This window comes from Acomys russatus, chromosome 15, assembly GCF_903995435.1.
Source record: "Acomys russatus chromosome 15, mAcoRus1.1, whole genome shotgun sequence".
Taxonomy (NCBI): Eukaryota; Metazoa; Chordata; class Mammalia; order Rodentia; family Muridae; genus Acomys; species Acomys russatus.
The window spans coordinates 20457562-20474282 of NC_067151.1; the positions used below are offsets into that span (position 1 = coordinate 20457562).

Below are 16721 nucleotides of genomic sequence, written 5' to 3' on the forward strand. Positions count from 1 at the left end.
TAAACATGTTTTTTAGAAGAATGGCTGTTTCTAACAAAAACTATTTCAAATTCTCTAAGAGTACATCAAGAGGACTGAAAATGGAGGTGTCTTTTATGCTACAATATTGTAATAGAGTTCACAATGAAAACCAGGTTGGGAGACAAAGAACTTTTCCTCAAAAACCCAAGCCCCTGGTGCCAGGAGAGAAACTTATCTTTCTTCCTGGCACCCACAGCTAAATCTACATTTGTACATCTTCTGGATTTAATTTCATGGTTTGTTTAAGTTGTAGTAATGTTAGGTAAGGCAGAGACAGGTTGAGGATTTCTCCTAGGTCTGGCTAAGATTGCGTGTGTGTGTGTGTGTGTGTGTGTGTGTGTGTGTGTGTGTGTGTGTACGTGTGTGTACGTGTGTGTGTGTGTATAAAAATCTCTGTTTTATCATTTAAATATTATATCATCTCCTCTTAATGTGGATGAGTGTTCAGATCCAGAGCCAGGGTTTATAGATGGGGGCTCTAGTAACCATATTAACCTAAGTGTCATGATAATCATGAGTTGATTTCTTAAAAAAAAAAAAAGCACAAGACTAAATTTGGTGCAACTGCTCTCTTTCAAATTGTGACATGGACCAACGTACTTTTCATGAATCTCTAGATTCTAGATGCATTATATAAATGATGTTTTTAAAGACAGGGTGTCTACATAGCCCTTGCTGTGCTGGAACTCATATATATTAGACTACCTTGGAACTAACAGAGATCCTCTTGTCTCTACCTCCTAGGATTAAAGGCATGTGCCACCATGTCCAATTAAATATATGATTTTAAACATATGTTTAAAGCATAACAATAATAAAATTTTTAATGTTCAGATTTAAAGCCCATTAAGCCCATAAGTTTTGATTTAGCATTTATAAGATATCTATTCCAATAACTATAATTGAAACTCTACTGTGGGGCACATATGCGAACCACAAAGACACCATTAGGAGCATTACCTTGACTCTAACTGTTTTATACTAGAGTGTAACTGCTGTACACGTCTGTCTGCTGCTTCTTCTTTTCCCTGAGCAGACATAATATCTTCCTCCTAGAAAGTAAAGAATCTAAAGGTTACTTGAAGTATCTGAGAACATAATTCACAAACACCATTTTACAGCATGAAAACTACAGCAGACTATAAAGTTATGTTACTAGAATGCTAATATGTAAGTTTAAAAATGATATACTTAGGAAGCAAACATACATACGCCCTTTGTATTAAGGGCTTAGGGGCAAAATTCATCATTAATATCATATTAAGCAACCAAAAGTTACTGCAAGTAGAATTCTGGCACTGATTCACAATGCTTCCACTGCTCATCCCGCAAAACAAGGCTAACATTTCTATACAGCCACTCTGATGTTATAATATGATCTCTTAAATATTTTCTATTAGCTATGAAAATAAGACAGGATAAGTTGGTGCCCTGACAGAGTGATGCTTTGAATACTATCCACAGGTTTGTTTTTTTTTTCATCAAGTCTTTCTAGAAAAGGTTCTTGCCCATCCTTGCTTGCCTTCCTTTACATTAAACATTTTCTTCTTTTCCTTCCTTTCTTTCTGAGACAGGGTTTCTCTGTGCAGCCTTGGCTGTACTCGCTTGTAGATCAGGTTGGCCTTGAACTCACAGAGATCCACCTGCCTCTGCCTGACTGCTGGGATTACAGGCATATGGCATCATGCCTGGCTACATTAAACATTTTTTAAATATCATTTTACTTTCTCCATTGGTCTTGACGGTATCTTTGAAGTTTTTTTTCTTCCCCAAGACAGGGTCTTCCTGTAGCCCTGACTAGTTCAGAAGTCAGTGTCAACAAAGGCAGCCTTTCAGCTTGGGGCAATCCTTCTGCTTACATCCCAAGTGCCTGGATTACAGGTGTTCTCCTCCATGCCTGGACTAGCAGACTCTTTGAAAATAAAATTTTCCAGCAGTAGACATACCACCTTGGATTTATTATTTTTAGTCTGAGCCCAAGAGATCCTACCTCAAAAACTAAACCAAATGAACAATTAATAAACTTCCTTCAGAATTTTTTGAAGTCTCCTCGGGACAAACTTTGTTTATTTCGCATGTTTTGTTTGATTTTGAAATGCAGCTTCACTGGATCGAGAGCCTGTTGAGAGCTGTGTTCTCCTTCAGCACTTTCCATGCATTATGCCAATAGCCTAACCATCCAGGTCAGTTGACTGTTTCTGCAATGTCTTTCCTTAACTACCAATGTTGTCATGATTCCAGAGGCAGCTTTGTTTGTTTATCCTCCTTGGCGGGGGGGGGGGGGGGGGGCATGTCCTAAGACTCCTGGGTGCTAATGTTTTCTACCAACTTTAGGTCGTTTCCTGTCCTCTTTTTTCTCTTTTCTGCAGTTCCAATTGTAGTTATATTAGACTGGCTCATACTACCCAACAGAACTAGATATTTGAAACTGATTCTTGGGCAAGGATATTTCTACTTTTCTCTATTCAACTTCCTTGCTTATCTAGTCTTTTCCAATCTACTTTTGGGCCTATCTAATGAATTACCCCCAACCCCCTGCCCAGTTACTGTAAAAGCCCTAGGATTTTTATTTTAAAATTGTTTTCTAGATCTCAATCAAAATTCTCTACCTTTCTCTTCATTTCAACTTTATTTTACTCTAATTTAAAAACAAAACAAAACAAAAAACTCCAATTCCTTGAGTATTCCTTTTTTTTGAAATGGGGTCTTAAATAGCAGTACAGGCTGGTCTTAAGCTCACTATGTACGGAGGATGATCCTGACTGCCTCAGCTTCGGCCTCTGTTCTACTTCTCAAATGCTGGGGTTAGAGGTGTGCATTGCCACGCCTGCCTGGATTCGGTTTGTCGTCTTCTTCTTCTTCTTCTTCTTCTTCTTCTTCTTCTTCTTCTTCTTCTTCTTCTTCTTCTCTTCCTCCTCCTCCTCCTCTTTCTCCCTCCTCCCCCCTTCTTCTTCTTCATCATTGTCATCTTCCTCCTCCTCTTTTTTGTAGTCCTGGGTCTTAACCTGGTACTAGTTACTTTTCTTGGTGCTGTGACAAAAACACATGACAAAAGTTATTTAAGAAAGGAAGGAAGGGTTTGTTTTGGCTATTGTTTGAGTTTCTATGTCCATCATACTAGGGAAGATATTGAGGCAAAGGCATGAAGTAGTTGGTCATATTTTACCGTCAGTCAGCCCCTGGAAGAATGCTCCCATGATCACAGTGGCTCTTCTTACCTCTATTAACCTAACCTAGAAATTCCCTCAGACATCCAAAATGTAGTTGGTGATTCTAAAACCCTTCATGTTGAGAAGATAAACCATTGCATCCATGCTAGGCAAGCCACAGCACACTGACTACTGAGCTATGACTCTACCCCATCTTAAATATAAATGTAACGGTCAATTTTGAATGCTATATCTTCTACATGAAATAAGCAGGTCAACTGACAGTTTTGTATTCTCCATTTGCCCTAATCTTTGCCCTTCAAGCATAGAAACTACTTTTCTGTTCAGTAATTTTTGGTTGAAAACTTGCTATTGTCAACAGTGTAGTTATTCTGGTATTGCACAAGTATTATTCAACTGGGAAATGATCCTGCTTTTATGTGGTCTCTGTAATCTGTTCCACAGTGCACAGCAGCTGACCTCTGTGACTATTTCTGATTTCCACTTTTGTTTATGTATAGGCAGGTTCTATGGAGTGTCCCTAACCTACACAATCAAGGGTCAGTCTAGTAGGACAGAAGTAAGGTTTAATTTCTTTGTGATTTCCTTGTTTCTAGAAGTTTGTTTCCTTTAATTTTCAACTTTGGAGTTTGTCCTCTTATACTTCAAATAATAAAATAACTTTCTGAGGCTCAATTTGTACATATTTCTAGGATGTACTTAACCATACAAACAGCAAACTCAAATATTTAGTTCATTGTCTTTTGATTTCACCAAAGTAGGTTTCAGTCTGTTCTTGATCCCCTCTACGTGTATATGTTGACTATCAGGCACAGGTTTAGTAAAAATTTAAACTAAGAAGATGGGTTTCTTTTTTTCCTTACTGATCTTCTTGCTGCCAGTATGTCCTTTAAAAATATCCAAAGGTTAAAAAAAAAAAAATCCAATGGTTTTTTTAGGTTTAAACTTTGAGTACTTAAGCCATTATAAAGCTATTTTTTAAAAAGCCATATGTGTGGCGAGTAAATTATAAGAATCATCAGGTCAGAAATCTAAAATGTAGACATTCTTATTTCTTTAGTTCCTATTTTAGGATGTTTTCCAGTCTAAAGAAAAAAAATTACTGTGGGAGATCTCTCATACCTCTCTATACTATTCTATCACTACTGGAACTCTACAATCAACTTTTAAGAAATCAGGAAATAATATATATATAGTCTCTATCAGAACTAGAATTTTTAATAATTATATTCATCTAAATCTAAAGCCTGAAATTTCCTCAATACCTTTCTAGAAGTCCCCTTTGACTCACAGAAATAGCCTATTATGACAATAAAAACCTTAATAAACAATACAAACTATGGCATTAGGTATTTATTTCCCACTTGCATAGGACAAGTTAAGCAAAATTTGACTGTAATCTGCATTTTAACAATCTGTTTGCAGTAGCTACAGTGTTTTAATTCACTATGCTAAAGTTGATGGAAATAGTGTCTTCACTAAGTTATTGCAAATGCTATACCTTCTTCAGCATCTGTTCTTGAAGACCTTCAGTCACTTTAGTTAATTCTTCCACTTTTGTTACTGCAACTCTCAGATCTAACTTGGCTTGCCTGAAAAAGAAAGAAAATTTACATGTTATGATAGACACCATAAAGACTGGAAGTTCAAAATCTAAATTTAGTAAAATAGTTACTAATGTTTATTGTAACTAAAAATGAATCCCAAAGGTAAATTCTAAACTATTTCCTTATTGCTAGTAAAATACATGTAAAAGCAAACAAAAATATGGTTAATTGTAGATGGGTATAAAGAAGAATACTTTATTTAGATAAATTATATTTAATGTACAATCTTATGTATTTAATGAAGAAAAATCTGACCATCACAAACAAGAACTTCAGTATAATGTTGCTTTTCTATTTGTTTCATGGGTTATTGAACAAGTGAAAGTAAAGTACATTAAAGTGCCCAGTAAATACTAGTCAAATGTAAGGCTTAAAGCATCTGCTAGGAGTCTCAGTACACAGAGCATCATGAGCCCAGTGCTCACCTGACACTGCTAAGAGAACAAAATTCTCCCATTTGTAGACCTATTTCTTATTTTGAAAATATCCAGTCAACTACTAAGTTGTCTGTGAAGTGTGTATTTATGGCCCAACCTTTAGCATCACTTCTGAGGATTGATTTCCTTAAGCCTTTCTGTTCCTTAATACAAGTTTCATAGGCTTGAAGCTGCCTGAAACAGCGATCCTCCTGCTTTCTTTCCCTACCTACCAGGTCCAGCTTCAGGCTTCAAACTCCATTTTAAAATTTATTTCTAGATTTCTCATTAAAAATGGGAAAAAGCTGAGTAGTGTTCCATAGTGTAAATGTACCATAGTTTCTTTATCCATTCTTCAACTAAGGGACATTTAGGCTGTTTCCAGGTTCTGGCGATTATGAATAAGGCTGCTATGAACATGGTTGAGCATATGTCCTTGTTGTGTGGTGGAGCATTTTCTGGGTATATTCCAAGGAGTGGAATAGCTGGGTCTTGAGGAAGCCCTATCCTCAGTTTCTGAGAAAGCGTCAGATAGATTTCCAAAGTGGTTGTACAAGTTTGCATTCCCACCAGCAATGAAGGAGTGTTGCTCTTTCTCCACATCCTTGCCAGCATGTGTTGTCACTTGAATTTTTGATCTTAGCCATTGTGATGGGTGTAAGATGGAATCTCAGAGTTGTTTTGATTTGCATTTCTCTGATGACTAAAGAGTTGAGCATTTCTTTAAGTGTTTCTCAGCCATTCAATATTCCTCTGTTGAGAATTCTCCGTTTAATTCTGAGCCCCATTTCTCAATTGGGTTATTTGGTTTTGTGATGTTTAATTTCTTGAGTTTTTTTTTAAATATATATTTTAGATATTAGATCTTTGTCAGATGTACAAGGAGAACATCGTGACAGGTGGATCGGGGCCCAGGGGTCTCTGCTCAAACTATTGCACTAACCAAGGACAATACAAATAGTAAACATCGAACCCCTACTCTGATCTAGCCAATGGACAGGACATTCTCCACAGTTATATAGAGAGCGGGGACTGACTCTGACATGAACTCTGGTGCCCCATATTTGACTACCTCCCATGGGTAGGGAGGCCTGAGGGGACACAAAGATGAGACTTGATAGCCTATGACCATATAGAGAGGGAGGAGGTCCCCCTTGGTCATAGACCGAGGAGAGGGCATTAGGGTGAAAGTGGGAGGGAGGGAGGAACAGGAGGATACAAGTGATGGGATAACAATTGAGTTATAATCTGAATAAATTAATAAAATTTAAAATGGGAAAAAGTGTTATTTTCATCATTTTTGAATAAACATCTATATTGTTCTCTTGGGGAAAGGTGAGGATCAGTCAACCCCAAAGCCTCATCTCTTGCCAGTTGCTCCCATGTACCCTATCACAGGTTTAAAAGGGAACATACAAATCACATACTTCCTGAGCACACTAGGAATTTTTCCATTTTTATTATACAAGTCTCTCTCTCTTTTCCTAATTTTTCAACATTTACTCAAGTCCTCACTGGTTTTATCTACACAAGAGCCTCAATCACAATCCTTATAAAACATAGTTTCTTGTACATTGACAGACCACACTGCATTATAATCAATGCTACATGGGTTCTCCCTTGTGAAGTTATGAGTTCATAGAAGATGGCACACAACTTGAAGGCAGAGACCATAGTTTATTATTTTTTAACCCTTTTGGAGACAAGAGCACAATAAATGAGTGTAAAGGAGAGAAGGTGAAAACACCAGCTATAAGCACAACTGTGTCTTCATGTTTTATCATTTCAATGTTCACATGTGCAGAATCCTAGAATGGTTTTTGGAAGCCTCTACGTGCACACTCATGTACACACACAAACACCCTTCTGTTCCTTCAAGCAGATCTACTACTATATAAGTCTATGCTTTGTACTTGGATGTGGTTGAAGACCAGATAGTTTAGTCTTACAATTAAACTTAATTGTTTAGGGGTTAAGATGTTTTTAGATCTAGATAGATGTTTTAAGTTGACAGAGATGAGATGTGATAGACATTGATTCTCATTCAGAATTTTAGAATCACCAAGATAGGGAAGATATTTTCTATAAGGTTACCAAATACAATTAGTCAAAATACCATGAACGTAACATTCATATAATCCCTGATTGTTTCCTGGTTCTTCTGGCTGTATGTAATTTTTGAATTTATGTATAATAATATAAATGTATATGCCAATAAAATAAAATAAGATCTTTAGAAAAAAGAGTACAAGGCATAGCAATAAAAATGATTTGAGAAGACACTGTCCTGCCTAGACAGACTGGATGCCAAAGAAGAATGGATGTTAGGAGGCCTCCCTTTTCTGAAAAGAAGGGAGGAGGGGTGGAGGGTGGGAAGGTGAGATGAAATGGAGGGACCTGGAGGAGAGGAGATAGGGGAAGCTGCAATAGAATGGATGTGCTTAAAGATAGTGTTATCATCCATTGCACATTGGGGTGTGAAGTGTGGGGCAAAATTTTATTTCTCCTAGAGATGAGGAAAATGAAGTTCATGTGCTTAGCAACCAGCCAAAACTATCCATCAGTGAACGGCTGCTAGTCTGAATGTAACTGTCCTTTCAACCCACAGGCTAAAATCCTGTAAAAGTACAACCCTCACATAACCTCATGGGATGGTCTTAGGAGGTGGGATGTTTGGGAGGTGATGAAGCTATGATTGTAGAGCCCCTAAAAAACAGGATCAGCAGCCATGTAAAAGAGGCCCCAAGGGAGGCTGCTTGTACCTCCGTGTGAAAGTGCACCAAGGTACAAGGTTCCATGCCCACACTGGACTTGGAACATGCTGGTGTCTTGACTGTGGCCTTACCATCCTCTAGCACTATAAAGAAATAACTTTACGGTATTTCCAATCTATTTCACCCTACGGTATTTTGTTAAATAGTGAAATGGACTAAGGCAATGAAGGGACAGGATGTAAACGCTAAGTCCATAATCTATGCTTCTCATACAGCATCCCACACCAGAGCACAACCTCAAGAGGTACACAGATGCACACTATTTACCAAAACAGTTATAAATATAAATGAAACATTCTTAAATAGCCATCTATTTCAGATGCACAACTTGAGGACAATGCTGTCTAGCTTACTTTTGACCAATTCTTGAAACAAACAAAAATATTAATATCAAATAGTTGCTGCAAAGGTCCATTTGTGACCCATGTGCTCTACAAGTAAAATGGGACATTCTTTGTTTTCCAAAGAGTAAGAGAAGCAAACATTTAAAAATAATATATAATTATAATCACCTCTTAAATAAAATTAGGGTTAAACACTGTGAAGAAAGAACAATAGGGAAACCCTATCCTCATCTCAAAACCCCTTTTTGCTTTCCCTCTGGAAAGCTGGCTGCCAACACATATGGAACTGTCTGGCAATCCTGTGACTAAGCACATCTGCTCAAGGCCACTTCTCACATGGGAGCGATCCCAAGAGACATCATGACTCAAAACTTGTGGCACACACGTTCCAGATCTCTACAGCATTTTTATAATAGAAGACACAATGTTTTTCAAATTTAAACATGAAACATCTGAGAAAAATCTGTTATCTCCGTTAAAATAAAACTATTACCTGGCAAAAGTACATTTAAAAATAAGTGGTATATAAAAGTTATTGGCACATACACTTTTGGGGGGAAACTGCATTTGTAAAAATGACTAGAAATGAACACAATGAATATACATACATTTCAATTTACATACTTTATCTATTACACTCAATATGATAGCATGAGTTTAAGAACTGCACTTGTATAACACTGATTCTTATGTTCTTCAATAAAACCATTTATTTATGAATAATTTCATTATCACAGGTTTAAAATGACTTGGATTTTACTAAAATGTTGAGAGTACTAAAAATTTACCTTTATTCTTGAATTTTTGAGATTATTGGTAATAAAACAGATATAAAGGTCAATATAGCTTAAAGGCTGGATCTATACTAGAAAACACAGAATACTTTTGATATGAATGGCATAACACTTCTGTTAACTATATCAAAATGATTGATTAGGGGTGCTCATTCTGAAATCACATTACTAAGTACTCACCCATTATTGAGCAGCTAAGTGAAGAGTATAATACAAAAATTTTCTGAATAATGAGAGACTAAGAAAGCAGTTGTACCTCTGAAAGATTGATGAGCAAGGGATGTGGATAGAAAACTCATATAAATTAGTTTACTTTATCGTTCCAATAAAGGAAAATTTAGTTATTTAATTTGATAAGTTAATCCCTCAAAATATTTTCTTACCATCTTTTGTGGATCTTATAGGTTAGTGAGAAGAGTTGAAAATATATACAGTTACACATTATAATGTGTTAAAGTGATGCAACAGGCTAGCATTCATTCTACAACTGTTGTGGAGAAGAAGTACCCTAGGCTTTAAGAAGAAAAAGTGATCTGAAGTTATGACACATGAACTGAACTTTTAAATTTGGGAGGGCATTTGTTAAAGGAAGGAATTTAAGGCAATCTGAAAAATTTGAGAGAAACAAGCTAAAATATGGCTTGTTCAGAAAAGTAAAAATAGTTCAGAAAGCTGAAGTGAGGAGTAGGCTGGGGTCAGGTCAAGGAAGACTATGTCATTCTGGGAAGTCACTGATATGACACAGCAGAGTCAGGGGTTTCCGCAGTGGCTTACATGAGAAGAGGCCCAGCAAGGGCAATGACAACACAGTGATAGGGAGTGAGACACTTTAAATGTGGATTTGGAGGCAGAACAATGTATGATGCCTCCCTCCTCCTTTTCTGAATCAGGAACTGGATGACACTACAAACAGAAAAAAGGTTTGGAAAATGGGACAATGAGCTCAGTTCAGAGTCCATTGTGTTTTAACAATCAGGATGGAGATACCCTATAGGACTCTGGGTTAAGACAAGCTAGAAACCTAAGACAGAGTAGGATACGGGGGTAACTCTAACTGAGACTCCTAGTAGCAGGGGTCATGGAGACTGAAGAGGAAACTCTCTAATTAGACAGGACTCCTAGTGGAGGGAGGGGAACAACAACCCACCCACAATTTACCCTGCCTACAAGATGTGCAGGGATAAAGATAGAGCAGAGATTGAGGGAGTCTAACCAATGCCTGGCCCAACCTGAGACCCACCCCATGGGAGAGAGCCAAACCTTGACGCTATGAAAGATACCCTGCTATGCTTACAGACAGATGCCTAGCATAGCTGTTTTCTGAGAGGCTCTACCTAGCAGTGGATCAAAACAGATGCTGAGACTCACAGCCAAACATTGGGTGAAGTGTAGGGAGTCTTGTGGAAAAGTCGGGGGAAGAACAGAAAGACCTGAGGTGAGGAGCTCTACAAGAAGACCTACAGAGGCAACTAACTGGGGCCTAGAGGAGCTTGCAGAGACTGAAGCACCAACCAAAGATCACGCATAGAGTGGACCTAGGCCCCTACACAGAGGTAGCTGATGGGCAGTTCAGGCTTCAGGTGGGTCTCCTAGTAAGGGGTGGGGGCTGTCTCTGACACTGACTCTGTTGCCTGCTTTTTGATTACTTCCTCCTGGTGAGGCTGCCTCGACAGGCCACAGAGAAAGAGGATGCACTCAGTCCTGATGCAACTTGATGAGCTGGGGTGGGTGGGTGGGTGGGGGCTCCCTTTTCTGAGGAATAGGGGAGGGAGGATGGGTAAGAGAGATGGAGGGAGGGTGAGACTAGGAGGAGAGGAAGGAGGGGTCTATAATCAGGATCTAAAGTGAATAAATTAATTTTAAAAACAACAACAACAAAGAAGAAATAAAAACTTATGCTATCCTACTCATAGAAACTACTGAAAAAGTGAAGGATAACATAGTCAAGCAACATGAGGGGAGTCATGTCATATTACCCATAATCTTACTAAGGACATTTTTTTTGGCTTCAAAACCCATGATATATAGTTAAGTTAATTTTTGGTTGTGGGTACAGAGGATTAAACTCAAAGTTTTGTAAATGACAAATAAGTATCCTATCATTGTATTACATACCCAGATCCCAATTCTCAGTCAATAATGTTAGCAAGGTACATATTCCTTATATAAAAACAGTATCAATGCATGTTAATGAGTGGCTAAAGTTAATTAGAATATATACGTTATTTGAAGACCAAATGTATAGCACTGAACAAGCAAGGCACGTCTCTTAACACCAAGTCAATGGCACAGCCATTTAAAATTATATTGAACAAAATTATTTGAAAATTATTTTAATTCTTAACCCCTTTGCTCTTTTATCCTTTCCTTAAATTTTTTTTTTCAAAAATAAAATTTAATCGTATCATTTCACGTCAGTGGCTGCTCAGAATGACATCAAGCCTTCCATGACCTGACCTCAGGCCATTCCTCACTTCAACTTTCTGAACTATTTTTGTTAAGTTTCAGAATTTAACATGTACCCATATGCTAGTGCTTCAGGCCATTAGAGGAAATCCTTCTACACAGACCAAACCCATCACTCCTAAAGGATATACATAAATGGCAATACATATGTTTAAGAAAAGGTCTCACTGCTGCAACTCACTGGGATCCCCTTTATTTCAGATTCCCATGCTTGGTTCTCTCTGTCTCTCTGTCTCTCTGTCTCTCTGTCTCTCTGTCTCTCTCTCTCTCTCTTTTTTAGAAATATCCAAGATGCAGGATTTAAGCCCACTGAGATAGATATGTATTAAAGCAAATATAATAAAATGAGAAAGCACCTACAGAGAAACAACATGAAATTTCCATTAAATGAGTGAGTGCTAAATATATCTGCAAGGATAAAAGAGTAAAAACCTGGTATAATGAAGAAAACACCTTCCTGGAGAAAGCAAGTGTAGCTAGACAAATTTTCTGAGATACAGAATAATGATCAAAAGGCAAAAAGAAGGAAGCCAAGAGGTTTGGCGAAACAGCAAAGTGACACTTAGAGCACTTTACACATGAGCGTCAAGGAGGGCCAGGTGAATGAAGGTTGTTAGAAAACCCTGAGCAGTTTCATCTGCTGTGCTAGGGTATCACCACAACTCTCAAAAAGGAAAATAAGAGAAGCTTTAATTATATATCCACATGATTTCAGTTTTTGGAATCATATTATCAGACAACAGCAAATGAAACTATGTTTCAGTGTAAGTACAAATGTGTTTAAAGAACTTCTAATTTACTTTTTCTTGGCATGGTAATATAGAGAAACTAAAAACTAAATTTTGGTAATGTCAATATGCCCATCATTCAGAATCTGTCAAACTTGAAAGCAACACCCTTCCCTTCAGAGAAGCATCTGCTTATCCTTATGTTCCTTCAAGTCTGTGGCAGGAAAAGCAGGCATAGTTTTATGTATACAACTCTGAACTGATTAATGTTGGGGTACAGAATACCCTTGGTAAATATTATGGCAAAATTGCTTATGGGCAGCACAACACTCATGATCCTTTCGGCTGCAGAAAACCACAATTAGTATTATCACTCTCAACTCATTTAATCTCAAGTCATAGTCTTTACACCAAATGTCCAAAACATGAGATGAATGTTCCACACAGATGTCAAAAATCAACACACCCACTCATCATCCTTTCTTTTTCAGTCAGCTCTCGTTCTTGCTTCTTTATGGCTGTGAGTACTGTCAGAGAGCCAGGCTTAGGCACATACTAAGATTAGCAATGAAAAGATGTGAGTTCCAACTTGCCTTTTCCTTGAGTCTGTTGGGAAATCCTGAGTGAGACAGTTCAAGCCTTTGGTTCCATTTAGTTCATAACGTTAAGAAGTTAAATCAAATTGCCATTAAGATGCTGTCTGCCAGTTCAGCTTTGTAATAGTTTACCTTGAACTCCCACTTTCCCTTTCAACATGGGATCTTCCATATCCACAGTACATGAGTGCACATCCTTATGAACCAATTTCCTTACTCATTTTTCTTCCAGGATCTATCTCTGTATTCTAGGTCATCCTAGTATGCTACAGATATTACTTCTCCTTGCAATCTTTTCTGGGCCTAGAATTCAGACTTGACTTGTTGTTTCTAACTGTCCTGACAAAGCTTTCAGTTTTGTTTGGTGATCCTTCTTTTCTTTGTTTTCTAAGTTCATGTTAAACTATGATATGTGTTGTTATTGCATGTTTTTATGCTCAAGACCCATATCTGTTTAATGTAAACATTATATTTTAGATCTATATTATGGCATTTTATAACTTTATATGAAATACATGAATGCTTGTTGTTGATGCCTAGTTTTCCAAACACATAATTACTACATTTTACCTACTGTTCCCATGGTGACAAACAGGTAGGCTGCCCGAGTTCCTAAATTTTACAAACAGCCACATTCTATAGAAACAATGACTACGTTATGCAATATAATTGCTAGAAACGTTTTTATTTTAAAAACATATAGCTATATTAATATATATACTTTGTTCCTAGAGTATACATAGAAATATGAATATACCTCAATACTTAAAATGTCTATAATGAACAGACTATTATATAAATGTTGTTGAACTATATGTTAATGCATACTATCCTCTTTTAGACTTCATTAGTATATTCTACCTCAAATCTATATACATATATATGCATGTGAACACACACACACACACACACAGAGAGAGAGAGAGAGAGAGAGAGAGAGAGAGAGAGAGAGAGAGAGAGAGAGAGAGAGAGAGAGATTTTTTTTGAGACAAGGTTTTACATGGACTAGCCTCAAATTCACAATTCTCCTGTCTGCAGCTACTAAGTGCTAGGATTACAGGTATGTGTCTTCATGCCAAGATTCCATATTATAATTATGCCATCAATTTTTGAGTATAAATATAGCATAATAATTCCTAACTATGAAATATGGAACACTAAGAAATCAGAAACTTTATACCTGATCTCAAGTGCTAGTTTGCAGTAAAAATGTCTACAAGCTAAAAATATTGTATTAAATTACTTTTAGATTCTGACTATGAGATACATAAAATGAATTAATTTTGCTTTTAGACTTGATTCCACTTCTAAGTCAATTCTTTGTATATATGTAAATATGCCAAATTTTGGGAAAAACATTCAAAACATTCAAATTTGTAACTCTTCTGTCACATTGATTAGCTTTCATTTTCCAGAATGCTGTGACCTTTGAAATGCTTGCTCACAGTCTTTGCCCAATTATCTCTGGCTCTTACTTATCAATCTTTTTCTATTTTGGTTTATATTTTAAATGTTGAATAAGAAAAATTTCCCATATACAATGTGTATATGACTTAAAAGAAACATCACTCCATGAATATGTACAATATTTATGTTTTAATGTACCATTTAAACCAAATTTAAGTATAAAGTTAAAAAACAGAAACATTTTCCTAGCCAAATATTTAGATTATGTTATTAGAAAATATTCTGTGATGTCTTGCTTTCCAATTAAAATATTAAACCTATAAAAAATAAATATGGAAAGGAAAACTCCTATAAAACTTTCTTATAGATAGAAACTATTTCCAACATGATAATTCCTTACTGACTTATAATGTTATTTCTGATATCCACACTTCCATGAATACATTCCATTTTGTTTTACTTGATAAAACTCATCCTTATAAATAATAAGTTTTCCCCCTACATAATTAATTGTCTTGATAATTGACATTTTACTATTTTAAGGAGAAAGTAGATTACTATACTTCTTTCAATCTTTGTTTCTCTCTCTCTCCCTCTCTTTGTTCTTCCTGCTCTCCCCCCCCAACAATTTACTCCAATTTATATTAATTTGAAATATAAAGATGTGGGAAAACAGTCCCACTAAAGAATTAAAGTTTCTCATCCTGGCATAGTAGTTCTCGATTTTGTTTTGTTTTTAGATTTTTTATTTCTTTGCTGACATTTTTCATTCTATCATTGCAAATTTCTATTTCCTTAATTTTACTAATTTATTAGAGTAAGCTGTGTGTTAGCACTTGTGTGTACAGAGGTGTATTTGCCCCTATACACATGAACACATGTATAGAGTCAAGAGAACATCAAGTCTATTGCTCTCTGCCTTGTTCCTGGTTTCTCACAAAAAACAAGGCTCCCCATTTTCTCAGCTAGGGTAATAGCTGCAAGCAATTCTCTTCTCTCCTCCTTAATGCAAGGGTTACACTCATGCACAGCTATGCTTGGCTTTTTATCTCTGCAAAGGATCTAAATTTAGGTCCATATGCTTGCAGATCTTATCCACTGAGTCATCTCCCTAGTTCCTATCATTTAAATTTTTGAAGTTGTTCTTAATTAGTCACTGATTCATTTTGTTGTGCTTGTTTAGAAATCTTTGTATAAAAGATAATAAAATAAACGAACAAAATAGGATAGCCAATTCTCATTGATGAAAAATAAGAATTCAAGTACAGTAAAAATATATATACTTAACACCACCACATCCAATCATAAACCAACCCTTCTCGTCATAAAGGCACACACAGACTTCAGGACAACAGTAATAGGTGTCTTCAATGATATTCCATTCTCATTTATAGTGACGTCATCTAGATAAAATATACCAACAAATTTCAGAGTTAAGCTGTACTGTAGATCAAATGGACTTAACAGACACCTACAGACTGTTCCACCCAAAAGCTGTAAAGTGCGCATTTCTGAATGATTAGTGAGTCACTAAAGGAATCTGGAAGGAAATAAAACAATTCTTAGAATCAAATAAAAACGAAAACACAACATACTGGGACCAGAGGGAACAAAAAAAGCAATTATAACAGGAAAGTTTGTAGTTACAAATGCATACATTTAAAAAAGACCAGATGCCTCAAATAAACAAATAAACCTCCAGTTGTGGTAGCACAGGCCTTTAATCTTAGCACTCTAGAGGAAGAGGTAGGTGGGTTTCTGTGAGTTCGAGGCCAGCCTGGCCTACAAAGAGAGTTCCAGGACAGCTAGGGCTATTACGCAGAGAAACCCACCCCCCACAAATATAATAAATAAATAAATAATCTAGTAATAAAACTCTAGATCTTAGAAAAGTTTACCCCAAATCAGCACAAGGAAAGAAAGTATAAAGACCGGAGTTTATATTCATGAAATGGAAAACTAAGGAACAACACCAAGGACGGGCTCTATGACAGGAGGAATGCACTGACGAACGGACCCTTAGCAAACTACTCAAGAGACCCACATCAATCGCTAGAGATGAAAGAGAAATAAGAATATATTGCAGCAGTTTTCAATGAGTTCCAGTTACCAGTGAATATTGTGAATTTATATTACAACAAATTAGAAAAACCTAGATGCTACAAAATTACTTATCTTGAATTTGTTTTAATTTTACATATTTTTAGGGCTCAGTGTGTAGCTCAGTGGCAGAAGACTTGCAAGGCTGTGGGTTTGACCCCCCACAACGCCAGTCCTCCATCCTGCGTTCTACCTTAAATCCTATCTTAAAGTTGTATGCAGCTCTGCTTTCCTTATTCTTTTTAATAGGTACATAATGTTCCATTGATGATAGGTATGCTCACTAGTTTTCTGTCAA

General features: G+C 36.6%; 1 protein-coding gene across 1 annotated transcript in view; it reads right to left on the minus strand.

Annotated features, from left to right (window-relative positions):
• Sclt1 (sodium channel and clathrin linker 1) overlaps positions 1-16721 on the minus strand; it is a 135354-nt gene that overhangs the window by 66410 nt on the left and 52223 nt on the right. Inside the window, exons 10-11 of the mRNA XM_051157761.1 lie at positions 4693-4783; positions 982-1073 (exon numbers count right to left, since the gene is read on the minus strand). Coding sequence (XP_051013718.1) covers positions 982-1073; positions 4693-4783 — 183 coding nt within the window. The remainder of the gene's footprint in view (positions 1-981; positions 1074-4692; positions 4784-16721) is intronic.